Here is a 20,856-nt window from a genome sequence, read left to right on the forward strand (position 1 = left end):
CCAGCGCGGGAGTGTACACCAGAGGGCAAGGAAATTAACACATCCAAGGCAGAGGCAAAACTGAAGGAGTTTAATGTGCTTAAAGCTAGGGAACAGCTAATCCCTGCCCAGGACCACAGGAGAACTGGCACAGGGCTGGGAGCAAGGATTTACTCCAAATCCATCGAACTGGGATGGTACTGGATGGATGGAGAATACCTAATACAGTGCCTTGCTGAAAATGAGAGGTGTGATGGGGCCCTTGGTCGAGTGCAGGGCTTTAGCCCAGAGTTCAAAACCAGGGGAGTAAAAGGATAAAGGGCAGCATTAGTTACTGTAGACAATCTATGCCAGGCTCGGGAAATCTATGCCTTCCATAAAATCAGGTTTTTGAGGCAAAGTGCGGTGCTAAATCTCTGCCACTTGCACACACGTAAGTTGATTGCTCTGGTGCCCAGTGGATGTGGCTGGCGACAGGGGGAGATAGGCAGTGAGCCCCCCTCCACAAGCTCCAGCCATGCTGGTATGAAGGAGGCTGTTGGCCCACCAGGGTAGCAAGGGCTTGCTGCCCTCACTCTGAGCCCTGCCTAGGCAGCAGGCACAGGTCTCAACCTGACAGGAACAGCTTGGCAGGGCTGGCAGCTCTCCTGGCTCGCACAAGCCCAGGGGCCAGAGGTAGTACTGGGGGAAGAGGTGTTCTTGCAGCTCCCTCCAGGGCCAGCAGGCCACTGGTGTGACCCAGCCCTCATGTGTGTGCCAGTGCCCTTAGGACAGCCTTAGGCACTGCTGTTTTCCCAGCAGTAGGCAGAAACCCAGCTCAGGCTGTTGCAATCATGCTGAAATCAAGAGCCTCAATCTGCTGTGGGGTGAGCTGCCTACACATGACAGGCACATTCAAAGCTCCCAGGTCTTGGAGATGGGCCAAGATCTTCCAGGGAGCTGCAGACAGCAAATAGTGCAGGGAGAGCCTGGTGAGGAGTGGCTAGGTAGATGGTGCTGGTAGTGTCCTTTGGAGAAACACACAAAGTTGAACCCAAGACACTGCAGGCACAAGTGCTCCCTGCATACCCACATAGGCTGGTCCCAGGGCCACATACTGTCCCCAAAGCCTTCACCCTGGCCCAAGGCTGGTCCCTGGGCTGCAAGAGAAGCAGCATGCAAGGCTGATGCTCATCAGCTTTAATGTCTGTCTGGAGCAGTAGTCAGGCACTTGCAGGGCTCCTGGCCTGCACCTACCCCTCTGAGGGTGCTGAAAACCTCCCAAGACATGAGGGCTCAGTGCAGGCTTTTGTGTGGGTCACAGCAGGGAGCAGGTGGTTGGTGCTGCCTGTGACTCACAGGATAATCTGGTTTTTGTAGCTTCGGCTCAGCTCCTTGTGAGGAAGGACAATGGAGTTGAGAATAACAACCTCAGCAGGAATGGTGACACTGCAGCCTGGGGGAAGAACGCAAAGGGTTTAGCTGGAGGGGAGAAGCTGCCTCAGTGAGCAGGGCCAGGGTGATTCCATACAGCAGAGACGTACCCAGGATTGTGATGGATGGTGTGAGGCGCCCATCCCGGAAAAGGGTCTCGCTGTCAATCTTGGCATAGGGATCGTTGGGATTAGGGTCACTGGGCGTTCCTTCAACCCGCGCCCAGCGCCCAATCGTGCTGTCCCAGCCCACAATGGTATTGAGGACACAGGTGTGGTCCTGAGGTGAAGGAGAGGGGAATGCAGGGTGCTGATGCCTCCCTGCAAGGGGTGGGGGTTAGCCCCTACTCCCTCAGGCAAATCCCACTTACATGGAGTGAGGCGCCGTGCAGGACGATGGACTCTCGCACGCGCACACCAGTGCCCACTGTCACACCCTCCCCAATAGAGACGTTGGGACCCAACTGTGAGGACAGAGGGAGGTGATGAGGACAAGGACAGTGATGCCCTCAGCACCCCTGAGCATGTCCCTGCCCCAGGTCCCCCCCAGCCTGCACTCACCACTGCAGTGCTGTCGATGGAGGCTGTCGGGTGGATGTACACATTCCCTGCAACACAGGGCAGCGGATTCAGGAGAGGCAACTCACAGGAGCAGCTGCCTCTCAGATAAGGGGAGGTCCCATTGTTGGGTCCCACTGCCTTCCTAGGCAGTCCCAAAAGCATCAGGATGTCAGAACGGTACCTCGGATGACAGGGCCTCCAGGTTTGTTCTGGGCCAGTCTCTCTGGGTGGCTTTTGCTGTACTGGTTCAGGTAAAGGCGGCTGGCATAGATAGCAGAGCTGGAGGAGGAAAGGCAGAAGATTGTTATTGTCACTCTGGCACTACCACGGCAGAGGAGGATCCAAAATCAGCACTGCCCACCCACCCCCAGGGCTCTGCCTAAGCACCTTCCACTCCCAGCTGTGATACAGATCACTCCCATCCCTGGTACAGATCATTTGATGCTCCTGCTACACCAGCTCTAGCTCCAGCACTTACCCTGCTGACTTGATCTGGCTCCAGAAGCCATCAGTTTTGTAGACATAGAGTTTGCCACTTCCAGCCAGGGCCGTGAAAACATCCTGCTCTAGCCGGATCACTTCTGCACGCTGCCAGCCATTGGAGTTTTCCTCTCTGCAAGCAAGAATCCTGTTAGACACCCATTCCAGTCACGGCCTGAGCTGAGGACCCCAGCAGACCTATCCTCCCCAAACTCAGGGATTCTGACAATCCCCGATTCCTACCTAACCATGCACTTCTCCCCAAAAGTGGGGACAGCGCCAGCTGTCAGGCTAGGTTGGAACAGCCCCACTGCGCCCAGAGCAGCACAGAAACAGCCAAAATAAACTCTGAGACAGAAGTTGATGGTGCAAGAGCCCCACCTAGTCTAGGTGGGTGTATGATCCTGTCCCCAGTCCAAAGCCTGCACAGCTGGATTTTAGCTTGGGTGGTGACAAAGATGGGAGGTGACAGCCTGGCTGGTGCAAAGAGCTAGAGAGGGCAGGAAAGCATTCCCAGGTGAAAGGCTTGCTCAGCCTCTTGTCCAGAGCTGAATGAGAATGGGGTGGGAAGAGAGAAAGGGACAGGGAAAGTCTCAAGCTGACCAGGACCAAAGCAGAGGAAACAGCAGCCTGGAGAAGGGAGGGAAAGCATGCATTACCACTAGGATCAATCCAGCCCAGGGAGCAGCAAGTGCAGACACAGAGGGAAACTTACCCAAGGTAAGGACAGCTGGTGCAGGACCAGGAAACAAGTGAGTGATGGCAGAGGAGAAAAGATAGAGAAAGAATGGAGGATGAGCGTGCTGCTGCAGCCCCGGGAAGCAGGGGGGTGGGAGGGACACAGAGCAGAGTGGGGCACTCACAGTGCTAGCTCCTGTTGGTTCCTCTGGAAGACCTCGCCAATGTGCTGGAAGATCGCAGGTGTGAAGAGGTAGATGCCACAGTTAATGATCTCACTGACAAATGTGCTGGGCTTCTCCACGTAGTGCTGAACCTGGAGGCCAGGGAGGAGACATGAATCCCAGGGCGCAGCCCCTCCACCCAGCACCGCACCCTCTGTGGCACACTAGGACAACAGACCCACGCAGGCAACACAGCACTTGCCACCCACACTGTGTTTGACTCCCCAAGGCCCTCCAGTACCTCCTGTGTGTCTGCATTTGCCACGATACAACCGTAATTCAGTGCCTGTGTCCTGTTGGCCTAAGAAACAAGGACAGTGTTAGCAATGGTGGAACAGTAGGCACAAGGAGACAGAGCAGATGAAACCCAGACTCGCAGTCTGGGACCCACCCACCACAGGAGCTGCTGGCTTCTAAGCCCATGGCAGAGCACTGCAGCTCTTCTGCTCCCCAGCACTGCCACTCACTGTGGTACCCAGAATGACAAAGCTGTGCATGTCGCCATGCTGCTGCCTGAACTCCAGCATCTCCTGTAAGGGGAACTCTGAGCACACGTCTGCGTTGAGGACAAAGAAGGCCTCAGCACCACCTGACAGGATCTGGTCTCGGAAGTGATAGATGCCACCACCCGTGCCCAGGGCTGCGTACTCCTGAAGATACCTACAAGCCAAGCAGGAAAACGGGAGGGCTTAGGGAAGCAGGTGTCTAATGGCAGCGGGTTGGGAAGGACTGGAGAAACATAATCCTGCCATTCAGTGATGGGTTTCATGCAGGCATTGCACAGAAATAGGCTATGGCAGCTTGGAGCTGCACTAGAGAGGCATCTCTGGAGTAGGAACCATCCAGGGCAGGAACCAAGGCAAAGCAAAGGTGGCAGAACTAATGGGGGAACCAAGCTATGCCCATCCACGGTGGGACAGTGACCACTTGCCCAGTGCCAGAGTGCTGACTGGGGGCTGCCAGCCTGGGGCAGGCAGGTGAGGGGCTGAGCCAGGCTGTGCCACCGTGTGTGCCCCAGGGGTGAGAGAGCGCCTGCCCACCTGATGGGAACCTTGAACTCCTGCTGTGCCGATACGAGAAAGCGGCTGAGGGCCTCGTTGGGCTGGTAGAAACCCATCAGCAGGATCTCCTTCATGCCGGGCACCTGGGGACGGACGGAGGAAGGGATCAGAAAGGAAAGGAATGACACGTCCCCCTTGGCCCCAGCTCCCCGGCCTCCCGTACCTTGGCGCAGGCCTCGATGTGGTGCTGCACCATGGGCACTCCGGCCACGGGGAAGAGCGGCTTAGGCACCTCGAAGGACAGCGGCCGGAACCGGGTCCCTGTGGAGCAGAGCGGGGTCGGCGGGGCACCGCGCCGGCGGGACACCCCGCGGTCCCGGCGCACTTACCCTTCTGCGGGCCCCCGATGAGGATGACGGCCTTGAGCGGCATCGCGGCTCGGCTCCGCTCCGGCGGTCTCGCACCGAGCCCCGGCCCCGCACCCGAGCCCCGCGCCCCGGCCCGGCCCGGCCGCGCCGCCACTTCCGCGCACGTGCCTGTGACACGTCAGCTCCGCGCGGGCCTGCTGCCGGCGCGCCCGCCCGCCGCCAGGGGGCGCCCGCGGGCGCTGTGAGGCCCCGGGAGCCGCGGGGCGGCGGCGGGGGCGAGGGGCGGTGCGGAGGTGCCGGTGTCCATTCGGGCGGGCCGGTGTCCGTTCGGACGGGGGAGTGTCCATTCGGGCGGGCCGGTGTCCATTCGGACGGGCCGGTGTCCATTCGGGCGTGCGGGGAGCGGCCGTGGCCGTGTGGGTGCGCAGGGCAGCTTGGCGTGCAGCGGAGGTGCTGTGGCTGTGTGTGTGCCCCAGCGCTCCGGTGCGCCGTGCGGGGACACCGCGGGCCCTTGGACACAGGGGCGTGCGACAGGGCAGGTGTGTAACCCCGTGTGTGTGTGTCGGGAAGCGTGTGACCGCCCGCGGGCACCAGGCTGTACGCGTGTGCCCCTGCCCACAGCGGCACCGAGGGGCTGGCGGGGCCGGCGGGCTGTAACCGGAGCAGTCCCTGCCGGCATAGCCCGGCCTCATATGGGTAGCGATATTTATAGGCAGTCATCAGGTCCCTCAGCGGCACCTGCCATGCCCGCAGCAGGAGCCCTGCCCTGCTGTCCCGCTGTCCCAGCCACCATCCGGCCCTTTGGCACGCCGTATTTTGACTGCATGACCTGAAGGCCATGTGAATCAGCCCTGTTGTGCTCGCCCCAGTGCTTCACAGCTTATTGGAGTTTTTCACCCGGTTTCCAACATGGAAACCCAGCCTCATGTGCAATCCTTTCTGGACTCGGGTGCCTGGGTTTGGAGGCAAAGACCTTCCCAAGATACCAAGGGCTGCACTTCACACTCGCGCAATCCCCTCCCAGCAAGGCACTGAAACTGGAGGGGCTGCTCAGGGTCTTTATTGCTGCTCTGGCATGTTGCTTGCTCCAAACCATGGGGACATCGGCAACTCCAGAGCCCGGCAGAGAGGAGGGAACAGGAATGGGGACTGGAATGAGCAGACGCCATCTCCCCAAAGTCAATAAATAAAGCCCTATCACTACAGCAGCATGAAGAAGGTGAGTGCCCAGCCACTGTTCCTGTCCCCCTGCTCGGGGCACCCCGCATTGTGCCACCAGCTGGGGAGGGCTGAGGAGGAGGCACAGGGCAGGGCAAGGCACCTCAGGGTCAGGTGGGAGGTGTGAAGGGTCTGAGGCAGGCGGGCAGGCTGGTAGTAGGGTACAGGGCAAAGTCCGGAGCTGGGTGGGCATAGCATGAGCAGCATGGGCCTGAGCAGACACAGGAGGTGTGCGTGGCAGCTGGGTGCCCCCCTGCTAAGAGGGGGTGCCTGCCAGTCCCCCACCTTGGCACGGGGCGCAGCCAACAGCCCCAGGAAAGGCACCGGCATCGGTCCTGGAGCCACAAACCCACTCGCCAGGACCAGGGCTGGGAGGTGCGGAAGGTGCGGGGTTGGCAGCCCCCCCTCCCAGCTGTAAGGACTGGGGCTGTGCTGGCTGGTAGGGGATTGTGAACAAGCCTCTCTCTGCAGGAACCACTGGAGCAACCTCAGTCTTGTGCTGGTATGCAAACCAGGGGGAACACAAGGACTGCCACACCGTGGCCAGGGGCAGCTGCAGGCTGCAGTGTAAGGCACACGGCTGATGGGACCCATGTGGCTAGGGCTGGCTGGCAAATTGATAGCTCTTCCCCTCCCATCCGGAGCTTCCCTTGCCCCTCTGTCTGCATCCTGTTCTTCTCCTGGCCCTCTGCCACATTCTCTGTTCCTTGCAGCAAGGCTTCCCACCACCCTCCCACTGCCAGACCCCACTGCTGGTCTGGCTGTGGCAGCACCTCCTCTTCATCGGCACTGCCAAAATGATGCTGCTGGCCACCGTCATCCCTGGCAGCAGCACGTGAGGTCCATGGACTCATCCTGGCACGTCCCGGCTCCTCCTCAGCCGCCCCATACCGCGGCCCATGGAATGTTCCTCTGGCTCCCCGGCCCCTCATGGCCGTGGCCAAGGCACCAGTTACTGTGGCCCTGGTGGCTGGCCGCCCTGGTAGGAGCGGAGTAAGACCTTGTGCTTTGTGACAGCCTCGCCGCGGCGCCTCTGATGATCTACCAGGAATTCCTTGAGGCGGTTGGTGGTGAAAGTCAGGGTCTGGCGGCGCAGCTTCATCAGGTAGGCATCCTGGAGCCAGGCATTGGCGAAGCAGTCCTTCACTGTGGGGCGGCTCCTGGGGCAGAGCCAGCTCTGCATCAGGGACTGCCGAGGGTGCCCACTGCTGCTCCACCCCTCAAACCCAGCCACCACCCCTGCCCTGCAAGACCCAGGGAGTCCCAGCCCTCTCCAAGAGCAGCGATGGACTCCAAGCTCCCACTGATGATATCTAGAAGGGTCCCATGTGGCAGGGAGCTGGCTCAGGCACAGGCACAATCTGGGCCCATGTGTCCTCCTGGCTGGGCTGAACACTTACCAGGGATGGACAGTGAGGACCTTGCGGATGAAGAGGGCAGCAGTCTGCGAGACGTTGGGGTACAGCTTGAAGGCATCAAAGCGCCCTGCCAGGATGCGGTTCTCCGTCTCGATGGGGTCCAGTTCAAAGAATGGAGACCGCCCGCTGAGCCTGTGGTAGTGGAGGGGGTGGATGGGCTGGGGGGACAGCGGTGGGAGGGTACTTGCTGTCCCCCTTTCCCCCCATCCCTGGTTTGAAAAGCCACAGCTGCCCAGCGTGTCTTCATCTCCCCATGTCCATCGGGGAAGGGTCTGCCAGGCTACAGCATCCCTCAGCCCACCATCTGCCTGGGTTCTCCATGGCACCGAGCCCTGAATGGGGCTGACTATACTTCAAGGTTCTCATCCCCCTGACCCCTTCTCTTACATGATGTAGGTGAGGACGCCAACACCCCAGACATCTGCTGCGGAGCCCACCGGGTCCCCCTTCACCACCTCTGGCGCTGTGGGCAGGGGAGCAGGTCTGTCATATACACAGAGACACCAGCCCGAGCATCTGCAGCAGCCCCAGCACACACAGCATCCACAGTATCCCCAGTATCTACAGAAGTCCCAGATCCCCAGGACCCCCAACACCCATAGCATTCCCAACACTTATAGCAGCCAAGCAGCCACAGCAGACACAGCACTCCACTACTGCACCCTCCAACACCCCTCCCCGACACTGCAGCACCCTGATACAGGCAGCCTCCAAGGACACCCCAACTGCCCCACAGCACCCAGACTCTCCCACTGACCCCAGCGATGCTATAGAAATTCGCAGACACGTCCAGCACCCCAAAGGCCTCCCACCTTCCCCAAGGACAGAGTTCTTTTCCATTCCCCCAGTTCTCAAAAGCACATGCACACCTTTGAGAATAAGCATGCCCCAGTTCTGTCCCTGTCTGCTTCCCCATGCCACTGCACTCCTGGTGTCCCACTCACACATGTACTCGAGGGTGCCAGCACGCCGCCCCAGCTGCCGCAGCACAAGGGGGTTGTAGGTCTGGGCACTGCCAAAATCAATGATCTTGAGGGCATTTGTGCCTGAGACGATGATGTTGTCTGGTTTGATGTCGAGGTGCACAATGCGGCGGCCATGCAGGTACTCAAGGCCCTGCAGGAGCTGCAGTACGTAGCTCACCACATCATCCTCCGAGTAGCGAAACCTGGGGGCAAGTGTCATCAGCAGGTAGCCCCATACCAGCAACTGTTCCCAGTGGCCCTGTGCCCTGTACCTGTCCACAATGCTGTAGAGGATCTCCTTGCCAGCACAGTTCTCACAGATGAGCACCAGGTAGCGGGGCGTGATGTACGCCTCATGCAAGGCCATGATGCGCTCATGGTGCAGCGCCTTGAGGATCTCGTACTCCTGCAGCACACTCTGCTTCCGCTCCGCTTCATAGGGCACAATCTTGGCCATGAAGTGCTTCCCTGTGGCATTCTCCTTGCACAGCCGGATCACCCCGAAACGGCCTCTGCAGCGTAGGGCAGGATTCAGCATCCCAGGCGTGGGGTGCTGCAAGATCACCCCTGGCAGAGCATCTTGTCCCACTGCTACTCACCTTGCTTTTTCGTCCAAGAAGGTATATGGCTTCTGGGGGACACCCTGCCGAAGTGCTGTGCTGTCTTTTGCCCCTGGGACCCCACTAGCAGCTGGGGGCTCCTTGGAGGATGGGGGAGTGGTGGTGGGCTCCAGCGCAGGGGGTGATGTGGGGGGCATGGAGATGAAGGAGGTTACCATGTAGGGAGGCATCTTCCGTGCAGGTGTGGTGTTGGGGGTGGGAGATGGTGTGGGGGCTGAGCTGGGTGTGGTTGATATCGAGGGAATGGTAGGGGACTTGGAAGGAGACAGAGCCTGGGGTGGGGGAGAAGTGTCCGTAGGGGGTGCCGGGGAGCCCTGAGTGGGGGTGTCTGTATGAGGAGAGGCAATAGTCCGAGGCGGGGTGAACATCAGCTCAGGGGGCACGTAGACAGTGATGTTGGGTGGAAGCTCAGGATCTGATGGCACACCCTCTTCCTGGGGTGCAGGGGCTGGAAGGACCCCTGTGGGAGCACCCTCTTCTTCTGCTCCGGCTGCCTTTTGTACCACTCCCTTGTGCTTTTGTGGAGGTGTGGTGGGAGGGGCCTCTGCAGCCACGGGCTCCAGCTGCTCCTTGGGCGTCTGGGTTGACCGGCTGGAAGACACTTTCTCAGGAATGGAGACAGCAACATCCTTGGCTGGGGCAGCTCGGCCATCTGCAGCAAGCAAAGGGAGGTGTGAGCCAGGTGGGGGTAAGCTAGGAGTGGACTGTAAGTGACATCTCATTTTCCAAAACCCTAGAGGGAAGGTGCTGTGGGACTCAAGGATCCCCAAAGTACCCCAGAGCCCACAGGTGGCACCATGGCCCATGGGACAGGGCTTGCTCACCTGCTGCCTCAAGATGCACCTTTACTGAGGGGTTGCTGTAAGGTCCCTGTCCAGCCTTGTTGACACAGGCCACTCGAAACTTGGCAGTGCTCCCAGGAGGCAGCTCAGTCACATTGAAGTAGCAGTCAGTGATACCAGTGCTGACAATCTTCCACTCATGCTCCCCTGCCAAAGCAAAAGTAAGGTAAGGCGAGGGAAGGCTAGGGACAGGCAGCCCACTGTCCCCTGTCCTTGATTCTGCCAAGCCACAGGGGACAGCTAGGACATTGGGCACTTTTGTCCTGGCTTTTGTCCACCCGGTGAGCCCATATTCCTGGCTGTGGTTCCCAGGGGATGGGAGGCAGCACCACATACCATCCAGTCTGCGCTCCAGTGTGTAGGTGCAGGGGGCTTTGCTCTCAGCGGGCTTCCACAGCACCAGCACTGTGTTCTTGTACTTCTGGGGGATCTCCGGGGTGCCTGGCCGCCCAGGGAGCCCTGCAAGGGTACAGACAGGGTGGGCTGGGTGTTCAGCCAAGGGCAGAGCAGAACTGCTGCAGTGAGAGTGCAAAACAACACATGAGTTCAGAGATGCTGGAAATGCTCCTGCAAAACCAGCCTGTCCTCTGTCAAAACCCCCAGTCTCTTGCAGATGTGGAAAGCAGTACTCAAGTCACCTGCACCAGCTCGCCCCCAGCCATGTGCTCGACTTGTGCCCTTCTAGCTTTCTGAGGTCCCCCCAGCCTCCTTACGTGCCACAGCCAGTGTGCAGGAGCTGATGGCTGTGCCCAAGATGTTGGCGGCTGCACACTCGTACAGCCCTGCATCCTTCCTGGACACCTTGGCAATGGTGAGCATCTGACGTCCGTCCTTGCAGGAGACGACGTTCAGCCCACTGTCTGGCTGCAGGGACCTCTTGTCTGTAGGGGGAGAAGAGGAGAGGGATGATACAGTGCCCTGTCAGATACACAGCCCACCCACTGAGGCAGTGTTGTCAGCCCCCACCTTTCATCCAGAGGATCCGTGGGGTTGGGCTGCCAGCAGGAAGGCAGCAGAGGGTCAGCGCCTCACCCTCCAGCAGCACCTGGTCCTTCAGCTTGATGTGGAAAACAGGGGGGAAATCTGGAAAGCAGAGTGGGAGGTTAGGCTGGGGTGGGGATACACACCCAGCATCCCTTCCTGGGGATGGACCTACCCGATTCACTGGGTGTGTGAGGCCGGCCGGCGGCGAGTGCCTCCTCCCGCAGAAGGCTGGAGGGGATGCTGGGCTGTGAGGCCATCTTCTCCTTCTTGCCCCGGGAGAGCCCCCAGCGCTCCCAGCGGGACCTCTTCTGACTGTCACCCCCACCTGTGGCACCCAGGGCAGGTGAGAGCGGGGCCAGGCCACGGCGGCCACGCCTGCCCTGCCCACAGCGACTGGGCCGTGGGTTGCCAGCAGGAGACCCTCGCAGGATCCCCTCTCATGGCTCACCTTTGGCAGAGGCAGAGGAGCCTGTGCTGGCCTCGGAGCGCAGGGACTCAGAGGAGGGGGCGGGGGCCGGGGCGGGCCCTGGACGCAAGCTCTCACCCTCGGAGCTGGTGCGGCGGAGTCCCCGGGGCCCGTCGCCCTCGGGCCGCTCGTCCGACACGCTGCGGAGCCGCGCCGAGACCCGCTCCATGGTGGCACTGATCTTCCTCCGCACAGCCACCGCCGGTGACTCGCTCTCCCCACCACCCCCCGGCTCCGACTTGAGGCTCTCTGAGTCCCTCCGCTCCCTGGAGCTGGCCAGAGCCATGCTCCAGGAGAAGCGGCGCCCACCAGATGGGGTCTCACTGCCTCCGTCCTCCCCCATGCTCTTCTTCCTCTCAGCAGGCGGAGTCCGCTTGAGGAGTATGGACATCCTCCGGAAGAAGCCCGCGTCCTTCTCCACTTCGTGTAGGTCCTGCACCGACTTAGACTTGGCTGCCAGCCCGGTGGTTCGGTCCCTGCGCAGCTCCAGGGGCACGCCGGCTGGGGTAGGACGGTAGATGCCCTCGTCAGAGACTGGGGGGCCGGCCAGGTGCCGGTCCTCGGAGCGGGAGCGGGTGAGGAGCTTCAGCCCCCGGGTGAGGGATGATTCGCGGCCCCGCTTGAACTTGGCCTCAAAGACCTCCTCCGAATCAATGTCCTGGATGACCAGGGAGCTGGAGGAGCCGGTGGGCTTCACCTCCCTCTTTGATGCTGGTGCTGGTGTAGGGGGCTTTGCAGGGCTGGCTGGTGGGGTCTCCTTGATGTTTGGTGGGGGCTCGCTGGTGGTTGGTGGGGGCTTCTCGGTGGCTTGCTCCTCGCCTTGCATGGCGCCCATGGCTTGCATCATCTTGGCATAGGAAGACTTTATGTGGGTTTGGGGAACAGGGGTTGTGGGCTTTGGTGGGGTGGGAGCTCCTGTCCTGGCAGCCCCCTCTCCACTGGCTCCAACAGCCTTAGTGGGTGTCTTCTCTTCCTGTCCCCTGTCCGTGGGCTTCTTCTGTGTGGTGGTAGCAGCCTTGCTGGCCCCGGGTGGGCCATGCTCCTCAGGGATGCGCCTCCTCCCTGAGGCAGCCTTTGCAGAGTGGGGCTGGGGAACGGTGATCTCTGCTGGAGGCGGCGTTGGTGTGCTTGGGGTGTCTGGTGGCACTGTGGGCCGAGCATCGGAGAGGGCAGAGAGAGAGGGAGACTCCTTGAGCCGTTGGGCCTCCAGGCAGGCCACTGGTATCTCCAGGGGCGCACCGGAACGTCTGTGCCTGACGACAGGCTCAGCATCCCCATGGCTGAAGGAGCTGCTCTTCTGCAGCCGGCACTCAGTGGGGAGGAGGCGTGGTGAGGTGGCTTCACTGGAGGCTGCCCGCACCAGCCGTGGCACTGCTGGTGCCTCCAGCCGGGTTGACCGTGAGACTTTCTTGTCAGGGCTGACCCCCAGGGTCTCCAGGAGGGGACCTCGCAGGCCACTGACCTTGCTGTCCCCAGAGCTGCCCCGCAGCAGCCGCTGGCGCATCAGCTCCAGGCGCTGGGCATGATCGTCCTCCCCCCAGACCACCTTCCGTCTTGGCAGCTCCATGGAGGCTGCCTTGGCCAGGGCCCGGCGGGGGTCCCGGGCCGCCTCAGCCCCCTCCTCAGTCCCTGGGAGCTGTTGGAGCAGCAGGGCGCTGTCAGCAGAGCTGCCCCTCTTCAGCTCTCCCCGACGGACGCTCCCTGGGGACTCCAGGCTGGAACCCTTCCTCATGGCTTTGCGAGGATACTCCGGCCGCTTCTGGGCTTCGGGGGCTTCCTCATCGGAGGAGCCAGGCGCCTCCACCTCTGCACAGGGTCGCCGTGGCCCAGCACCCCTTGGCCGCTTCCCCAGGGCCACCCCGGGCTTTCCTGTGCCCTGGCTCTGCCACTCCATGGCGGAGGTATCCCCCTCTGGCTGCAGCCCCTCGGATGTCCCAACGGTTTCATCATCTGTGGGGATCTCATTGAGTGACATGCGGGAGCCAGAGAACTCCACCTGGTGTGGCATGGGGATGAAGGGCAGCTCATCCAGGTCGTCAGAGTCTGAGGAGGATGACAGTGCTGGTGACTCCTTGAGATGCCGGGGCACGGCGATAGAAAGGTGGTTGGACGTGTCCTCCAGCAGCTCTGGGATTGGCCGCAGCACCATGTTGCACTTGTAGCTGATCTGTGAGCGCTGCAGCCAGCAGAGAAGGCTGAATCAGGCCCAGGTGCAGGGTATGGCATCATCCTGCCATTACACATCCCCAGTGATGCCCAAGACACTATCCCACCTGGCCCCTCCCTCCCCAGCCCCTGCCTTCACCTGCCATTTCCGACGGGAGATGAAGAGCTTGAGGTGGTCAGTGCTGATGACCTTCCCCTTGGCCAGTGTCTGTGAGGTGAGGGAACAACAGTGTCCCTTGGAGCCTGCAGCAGGCTCAGGGAACCCCGTGGCCTCTTTGCATTGGGTCCGAGCCCAGGCTCACCTTGAACCAGGGATGCTCCAAGGTCTGTTCTGCATTGGGTCTCCTGTGAACCAACACCATTGAGTGAGAACCACCCAGGCTCAGGGGCTTTGGCCAGGGGAAAAAGGGCAGGAGAGTCTGCCTGCCCGTGGTGCACCCCAGCAGAGTATTGCAGCCAGCCTTGCCCTTAGGCACCCCAGTGTATGGGGGTCCCCACACTCCCTTGAGCACAAAGCTCATGCTGAAGGGGCAGGAGAGGGGGAAGGGGACCCTGCAGTACTCACAGCTTGTCATTGACCAACACTTTGATAACAAAGCCCTTGGCTTCCCGGGTGAGCCCCTGGAACATCCTCTCCTCAAAGGCCACATTGTAGTTGCGGATGTTCATCAGCGTTGTCTTGTCGTTCTCCCCCACGAAGGGGGAGATCCCTGTCAGGCTGCCAAAGAGGAGACATTGTCACTGGGCCAGGGGGCCATGAAAAACAACATGGCAAATACAGACAACTGAGGGCAGGACTCCAGACCCCATCTCTGGGGTCATGGGGACATGGGAAAGAGCATGGCTAGTACAGGAGACTGAGGACAGAAACTCAGACCTCAGCACTGGTGCCATGAGGAGGGCAGAGGTAGGAGCAGCTGGGAAGGAGGCTGAGTCTGTAAGGAGTCATGTGCATGTTCACAGCCTCAGCTCTGGAACTGCTGAGGGGGTGGAAAGGGTGTCCCTCCTGTGAAGAGGCACACCGGGGCACTTACCAGAGGTATGCGATAACCCCCACAGGCCTGCAGAGAGGAGAGCACAGTTACTGCACTTCACAAGCCCTCCAGGATGCCCAGTCTCTCCAGTGGGCATAGCAGGGAGCCCACTGACCACCCAAGGGCCACCCTTACCAGATGTCAGTGACGCTGGAGACAGGGGTCTGGTTGACAATCTCAGGGCCCACGAACTCAGGGGTGCCATACTTGCAGTACTGTGGCTCCTCAGACGTCAGCTCCTGTGCATTGCCGAAGTCACAGATCCGGATCTGTTCGCTGCTCAAATCTGCCATCAGGAGGTTTTCTGGCTACAGGACAGTGCAGAGCAGAGGGGAGCTTGGCAGGAGGCAGGGGCTTTCCCCAGGGAACAAATATTCCCTGTCAGCAGGACCACTCCCCACCCAGTGCACCAGGAGCCCTTCACTGGAGGCACCAGGCAGGAGGAGTCTGTAAAGGCCCACACTCACTTTGATGTCCAGGTGCAGGACACTGTGCTGGTGCAGGTAGCAGATCCCTTCCAGGACCTGCCGCATGTACGACCGGACCTGCAAGAGATGGAGTGAGGAGAGTGAGCAGCCCGAGCATGAGTCAGCTGCACACAGGCCCTATGCAGGGGGCTCTAGCCCCCTTAGTACCCTGATACAATGAGCACTGCACGTCTCTAGGCTGGGATAGGCCCCACTGTCCCCAGGATCCCTCCCTTCCACACCACTTTGCTCCCACAGTGTTCACTCACCTCTGATTCACACACTGAGGGTTTCCTCACCATCCTGTCCAGCAGCTCTTCTTCAGAGCAGCTGGGCCCCAGTCAAGGAGCATAGAAATTCCATGCTCCATTGTGCCCCACACCCAGCTCTCTGCATCCTCTCTGCCCACCTGTTCTCCCCAAAAGCCTCCCCTCCTCCCCTGTGCTGTGCACCCATGGAGGAGTGCCCAGAGGATACAGCTCCATGACCATGATGACGGCGTTCTTCTTCTCAAAGGCATCGTGGAAGAAGACGATGCGCTCGTGGTCCAGCTGAGAGAGAATGTGCAGCTCCCGCCGTGCCGACTGCTTGGCCTTGGTCCTCCCAGGGATGAACTTGGCGGCAAAGTCCAGCCGGGTGCTCTTCTCTGTCACCCTCCGCAGATAGGAGAAAGCCCCCCTGCAATTCAGCAGTAGGGGTAAGGGAGGATAAGAAGGTGCGTGAGCAGGAGACCTCCCCCTTCCCTGAGCAGCTGGCACAGGCACCCACTCTGCAGGGAGCTGCTTACAGCCTCAGCAGCTCTCTGTTACCATCCACTGGTCACAGAGACCCCAAGCCTGGCTTTTCTCTGACCATGCCAGGTCCCTACCCTAAGCTGGCACAGGAGCATCCATTGACAGCTGAGAGGAGGCCCAGCACACCAGGATCTTGCATATAATGGAGCTTAGTCCCCTATGTCAGAGCCCCATGGTGCAGCCTGGCTCCAGTACCCCACTCCCTGCAGTGCCCAGGATGCCCCATCATGCCAGTGGCCACCTACCTCCCGATCTCCTCATGCACATCGTAGTAGTCAGTCAGACGTCGTGCCTTGTGCAGTGCATCCTCCTCCATGGCAGCATCAGCAGTGGGCTGGGCTGGGAGAAGGAAAGCGCTGGCTGGGGGCAAGCCAGACACCCAGGCTCTATCCTTGGGGCTGGGAGCCAGTCAGCCATACCTGCCCGCACCACCAGCTCTGCTTTGCAGGAGACCTCCCCCGCCAGGTTCTTGGCTGTGCAGGTGTAGACGCCGCTGTCAGGCTCGGCAGCACCCAGAACCACCAGCGAGCACTCATTGTCCTCGTATACGAAGCTCAGGTGGCTGCTCTCCTCCAGCAGCTCCCCATCCTGGGGGTGGCAGAGGTATTGGGGGTGTCCTATCCCATCCCTGACCAACTCCCACCATCCTTTCCCCATGGGTAGGGCACGGGACACATCCTTGATCACCAGTGCAGCAACCCAGGTGAGGCAGTGAAGTGTGGCAGGTCTGGCGGGAATATGGTTCAGGAAGGGGTTGGGGGCTCCCAACCCACCTTGTACCACATGATGTCTGGCAGCGGTTTCCCCTCCACCACCACAGAGAATCGTGGTGTCTCCCCTTCCTGGGCATCGATGTCCTCCATGATGGACTCAAAACGTGGTGCCTCTGCCAAGAGATGGGGCATGGACCACTGTGGGGCAGTGTCAGCCCCCTGCCACTGGCACGGACTGTACAGCTGTGAGGCACTGCAGGAAGGGTAGGGGCATGGAATGACATGGGACAGTGCCACTCCAGTGCATATGGAAGTGGGACACCTCTACAGGACAAATCACCAATGGCATGTGTCTGCAGCAGCATTCAGCAGCTTCCCGCTGGAGTGGGGCACTGCGGGCAGTGCCACTTACAGCACACAGGCATGGGGCACTGCGCTAATGCAGCTCACATTACATATGGATGTGGGTGGGGTATTGTGGGGCATTGTGGAGGAGTCCCCTATTGTTCTTGGCTATAGGGCACTGGGTGCAGTGCTTCCCAGTTATGCTCACAGATGGGACACCCCACAGCAGTGCCACCAGGCATATTGCTAAGGGACACCATGAAGCACTGCCCCCCCATGTGCACAGTCATGGGACACATGGGACACCTGTGCCCAGGTCAGACATGGGTATGGGACACCAGGCAGCAGTGCCAATGAATGGTTCATGGTTTTTCATCCCCATGATTACCACCCTACAGAGCGGCATCCCCACAACATATGAGTGTGAAGCACTGAGGAGCAGTGTCATGCTACGGGGCAGTGCCCACATGGCACATGGGCATGGGGCACCATGGGGCAATGCCACCCTCCAGGGCAGTGCCCCCCCTCTTCCCCCCCAGCATATGGGCTTGATGCCACCCCCCAGCAGAGGGACACGGCCACCCAGTGCAGGGACACCTACCTGCGAGGCGGAGGCGGAGGGTGCAGTGGGCAGTGCCGTGGCGGTTGCTCACCTCACAGGCCAGCAGCCCCCCAGCTCCCCGGCCCACACGCAGCAGCCGCAGGCAGTGCTGGTCGTCATCTGGCATCATCATCTCACACGTGCCCTCCAGTTCCCCCAGAACCTGCCCACCCCTGCAGGCACAGCAGCTGTCACACCACAGTTCCACAGGCAGACCCACTGGCCCATTGATCGATCCCACCCCACAGCCCCATGACCACCTCCTTACCCACAGTCAGCCCCAGCTGCTGCCTCGCAGCCCCCACAAAGTGGGGGGCTAGCTCTGCCTCCTCAGTGGCTCTTGCCCCTTAATACCCCACAGATGGAACCCAACAAGCTGCCACCACAACTCTTCGGAGCCCTGGACATCACCCTTGTGGGCACACCCAGACCAGCCCAGGGAAGAAGCCTCACATACACACACAATGGGCTGCATGGAGAGGTGGAAGTCCTTCTCTATGCCTCCTATGGGGTGAGGCTAGGCACGGGGCAGGCAACAAAGCACAGTGTTGTGTCCTACCTCTTCCAGGTGACGATGGCCTCCACATGGTTGATGGTAATGGTGATGGAGGCTGGCTGGCCTTCTACTATGTACACCACGTCTGGCTTGTCCAGGATGACTGGGGCTTCCTCCAGATAGGGACCTGCTAAGTGCATTTTCACCAACCCCTGCCCACTCCATGCCACCCAGCCCTGGGCAGCTTACCACCCAATAAGGGACAGAGACCTCTACCCCAGCTACCCATTCCCTCCCCACTGCCCTTCTCACCCCGGTCCAGGAGCTGCACAGGCCCCACAGGTGGGGAAGGCTTGCTGTTGGTCTTGGGAGTGGCAGTGATGACACGGAAGAGGTACTGGGCACCCTTGGTCAGCCTGTGCACTGTGTAGGTGGTGTCCTGCACACCGGTCACCAGCACCACCCACTGCATTGTGCCCAGCACTTGCATTTGCACCACATAGGTCACCGTGTTGGGGTCTGCAAGGGGAGAGGGTCAGTTCAGAGCCCCTGGCATGGAGCTATCCCAGGTACTCCATCATGGCCTTGCCCACCCCCTGCCATCCTCCTGCCCATACCCTGCCCCCTTACCTATGGCAGCATCCAGCCACCTGGGCTTGTTCCAGGTCAGCGTGATGGCTCTGCCGGTCACTGAGGCCACAGTTGGGGGCCCATCTGGGGGGGTTGGCACCACATCTGCATGGGGAGGGTGTGCAGGGATATAAGCATAGCCACTGCCCCAGCTTGTCAGGGCATCTGCCTCACACTCTGGGAGATACTGGCTGAGGGGATAGATGAGGCCAGCAATTCTTTCTCATTTCCTGGTAGGGGCTCAGCCTTCCAGCCCCTGTGGGACTGGTGCTGCCAGCAAGCTCCAGGCAGGACCTAGTGGTCCAGGGAGGGATTCTGACCATACAAGATGAGAACTGCACTGCTGCCCCACTGTTAGGTTGAATTAGAAACCTCCTGAGGTTCCCTCCATCCTAAACTGCCCTGTGATCCTATTCCCTGAGGATTTCGCAACAATCCTGGGGCACATCCTGGCAGGGTGGCTGTGAGTGGCCACGCATCCCAAGTGGTGTCTGCTGCTACTTACCGGTGACATAGAGGTGTGCATAGCACGTGGCCTTCCCCACTTTGTTGGCAATGACGCTTTTGTAAACACCAGCATGTGCGTGGCTGACAGCCGTGAATACCAGACGATGGATGTCTTTATCTGGTGGAGAACAGGGGGACACAGGTAAGACCCCACCAGCTAGGCAGCACAAAGCTCCCCTTCCTCCCTCATGGGGTGTAAAAGTCTGGGGGGTGATGCCTCCTCCAGGGGTGTTATCCCTTCTCCCACCCCGTGTAGAGGGACCCCAGGGGGTGGGGAAGGCAACGAGGAGTCCTACATTGCATCATCTTGCGGTCATCAGTGCTGTCAATGCGGGAGCCATTGTGGTACCAGGTGATGGAAGGGTAGGGCATCCCGGCCACCTGGCACTCCAGCACGGCCTCCTTCGACTCCACCACGTCCAGGTTGTGCAGTGGCTTCAGAAAATCAGGCATGGTGAAGCACTCTGCCTCTGTCTCCACCTGCTCTGGCTCTTCCGGGATGGATGGCATCTTCTCCAGCTTAGAGCTGCAAGAGTCCACACACACTCATGATGGGAGCACGGTGCAGTGCCCCCAGCTCAGCCCCAGCCCTAGGCTTTGCACAAGCCTGTTGTGTACCAAATCCCAGAGGGAAGCAAGCAGGGGGAAGCACATTCCAGTGACCATGCAGCTCTTACATCTGGGAAGCTGCAGATGGCCTTGGCTCCTCCACATAGAGCTCAGCAGAGCACTCCACATGGCCATGGGTGTTCCTGGCAGTTGCCTTGTACTGCCCTTCATCTTCACTGCCCACGTGCACAATGACCAGTGAGTGCAGGCCTCCATCCTGCTGAATCCGCACGTTTTCCCCCTCCTGCACTGGCAGGCCTGTGCAGAGACACACACCAGCATCAGCAGCAGCATTGCCTCCAGTCCCAGCCAGGTGCAGCCCTCAGGGGTGCAGCCCCCAAGGAGATGAGGAGAGGTCTCCTTGTAGGGCCCTCGGCAAGCTCTCTGAGCTTGGGAGTTACCAAAATGAGTCCAGGTAACCGTCGGAGGGGGAGTCCCACTGATCATGCAGACAAAGCGCGCTGTCCGCCCTTCCACCACGTCCACATCCTCCAGCTTGCGGGTGAAGAGCGGCTGCACAGAGGGCTGCACCGTCAGCCGGGCGCTGCAGGTCAGCTCATCTGCGAGGAGAGCAGGCACTGGTGAGCCCCACAGCACACACCTGTGCAGGGCAGGAGGCAGCCTGTGATCCCTGCCAGCTGCAACCCAGCAACCAGTGTGGCTGTGGGTGAGCATACCCCATACGTGGTGGGGGCTGAGCCCAGTGTGCGGGGTTCCAGGCTCTGTCCCTGTGCAGGGCAGGGGGTACAAATGCATGCAAGGTGCCCAGGGCTGGGGCTCTGTAGGCAGCAGGCACCTCTTTCCTCTCTGCACAGCAGTACAGGTGCCAGCAGCAAGCTGGGGTGGGAGGATGCCCTGCCCTCACCATAGGGCAGGAGATCACAGCTGGTCTATCCTCTTGGGTTGGGGCAGCAAGGCTTAAGCAGCATCCAAGGAGCAGCATGGGGATATGAGCAGGCTGAATGCTCCAGGTGAGGGGATTTCCAGCAGGGACTACTTTGCAATGACGGTGTTGTCACCCACCCTGGGTAAGGATGGGCAACACTCTTCTCAGGCACACCTCCACCTCCCTGAGCCCCAAACCGCTGCCACCTTCAAAGCCCAAAAGGCATACAGCCTCCTTCATGGAAGATTGCACAGGCCCCAGCTGCAGGGTGCAGGGAATGCCGCTTCTCCCTGCAAACGCCCCCCAACCGTGCTGCCTAGGTGGGCAGGAGAGCAGACTGTGTGTGACACAGAGCTGTGGGGCAGCATGCACAGGCACAGGTGTGTCAGAGC

The 20,856-nt window shown here is 60.4% G+C and overlaps 2 protein-coding genes across 7 annotated transcripts in view; both read right to left on the reverse strand.

The window, feature by feature from the left end:
• Nucleotides 1–54: 54 nt before the first annotated feature.
• On the reverse strand, nt 55–4,884 carry GMPPA (GDP-mannose pyrophosphorylase A). 2 transcript variants are annotated; one of them, XM_063400698.1, is made up of 12 exons: nt 4,725–4,884; nt 4,559–4,656; nt 4,375–4,478; nt 3,802–3,994; nt 3,576–3,635; nt 3,296–3,426; nt 2,431–2,565; nt 2,134–2,231; nt 1,953–1,999; nt 1,763–1,855; nt 1,503–1,560; nt 55–1,414 (listed from the first exon to the last, which is right to left on the reverse strand). In XM_063400698.1, exons 1-12 carry the CDS (start codon nt 4,765–4,767, stop codon nt 1,314–1,316), a joined length of 1,161 nt encoding a protein of 386 aa, XP_063256768.1. In that variant the 5' UTR covers nt 4,768–4,884; the 3' UTR covers nt 55–1,313. The 2 variants fall into 2 exon arrangements, with proteins under 2 accessions (XP_063256768.1, XP_063256767.1); XM_063400697.1 differs by having other exon boundaries at nt 1,503–1,671.
• An 863-nt stretch (nt 4,885–5,747) lies between these two features.
• Nucleotides 5,748–20,856, reverse strand: part of SPEG (striated muscle enriched protein kinase) — a 30,917-nt gene continuing 15,808 nt past the window's right edge. For all 5 annotated transcript variants that reach the window (XM_063400694.1, XM_063400693.1, XM_063400692.1 and 2 more), the window contains 31 exons: nt 19,980–20,138; nt 19,647–19,836; nt 19,266–19,495; nt 18,968–19,087; nt 18,463–18,567; nt 18,145–18,351; nt 17,896–18,019; nt 17,337–17,509; nt 16,451–16,563; nt 16,097–16,265; nt 15,923–16,016; nt 15,361–15,561; nt 15,153–15,213; nt 14,884–14,961; nt 14,552–14,724; nt 14,417–14,443; nt 13,948–14,100; nt 13,685–13,727; nt 13,522–13,590; nt 11,199–13,392; nt 10,923–11,075; nt 10,733–10,849; nt 10,480–10,647; nt 10,103–10,225; nt 9,749–9,913; nt 8,904–9,576; nt 8,577–8,816; nt 8,284–8,507; nt 7,727–7,802; nt 7,322–7,471; nt 5,748–7,081 (listed from right to left, as the gene is read on the reverse strand). In XM_063400694.1, coding sequence (XP_063256764.1) covers nt 6,874–7,081; nt 7,322–7,471; nt 7,727–7,802; nt 8,284–8,507; nt 8,577–8,816; nt 8,904–9,576; nt 9,749–9,913; nt 10,103–10,225; nt 10,480–10,647; nt 10,733–10,849; nt 10,923–11,075; nt 11,199–13,392; nt 13,522–13,590; nt 13,685–13,727; nt 13,948–14,100; nt 14,417–14,443; nt 14,552–14,724; nt 14,884–14,961; nt 15,153–15,213; nt 15,361–15,561; nt 15,923–16,016; nt 16,097–16,265; nt 16,451–16,563; nt 17,337–17,509; nt 17,896–18,019; nt 18,145–18,351; nt 18,463–18,567; nt 18,968–19,087; nt 19,266–19,495; nt 19,647–19,836; nt 19,980–20,138 — 6,980 coding nt within the window. In that variant the 3' untranslated portion in view covers nt 5,748–6,873. The remainder of the gene's footprint in view (nt 7,082–7,321; nt 7,472–7,726; nt 7,803–8,283; nt 8,508–8,576; nt 8,817–8,903; nt 9,577–9,748; nt 9,914–10,102; nt 10,226–10,479; nt 10,648–10,732; nt 10,850–10,922; nt 11,076–11,198; nt 13,393–13,521; nt 13,591–13,684; nt 13,728–13,947; nt 14,101–14,416; nt 14,444–14,551; nt 14,725–14,883; nt 14,962–15,152; nt 15,214–15,360; nt 15,562–15,922; nt 16,017–16,096; nt 16,266–16,450; nt 16,564–17,336; nt 17,510–17,895; nt 18,020–18,144; nt 18,352–18,462; nt 18,568–18,967; nt 19,088–19,265; nt 19,496–19,646; nt 19,837–19,979; nt 20,139–20,856) is intronic.

Source organism: Prinia subflava, chromosome 6, assembly GCF_021018805.1.
Source record: "Prinia subflava isolate CZ2003 ecotype Zambia chromosome 6, Cam_Psub_1.2, whole genome shotgun sequence".
In the NCBI taxonomy this organism is placed as follows: domain Eukaryota; kingdom Metazoa; phylum Chordata; class Aves; order Passeriformes; family Cisticolidae; genus Prinia; species Prinia subflava.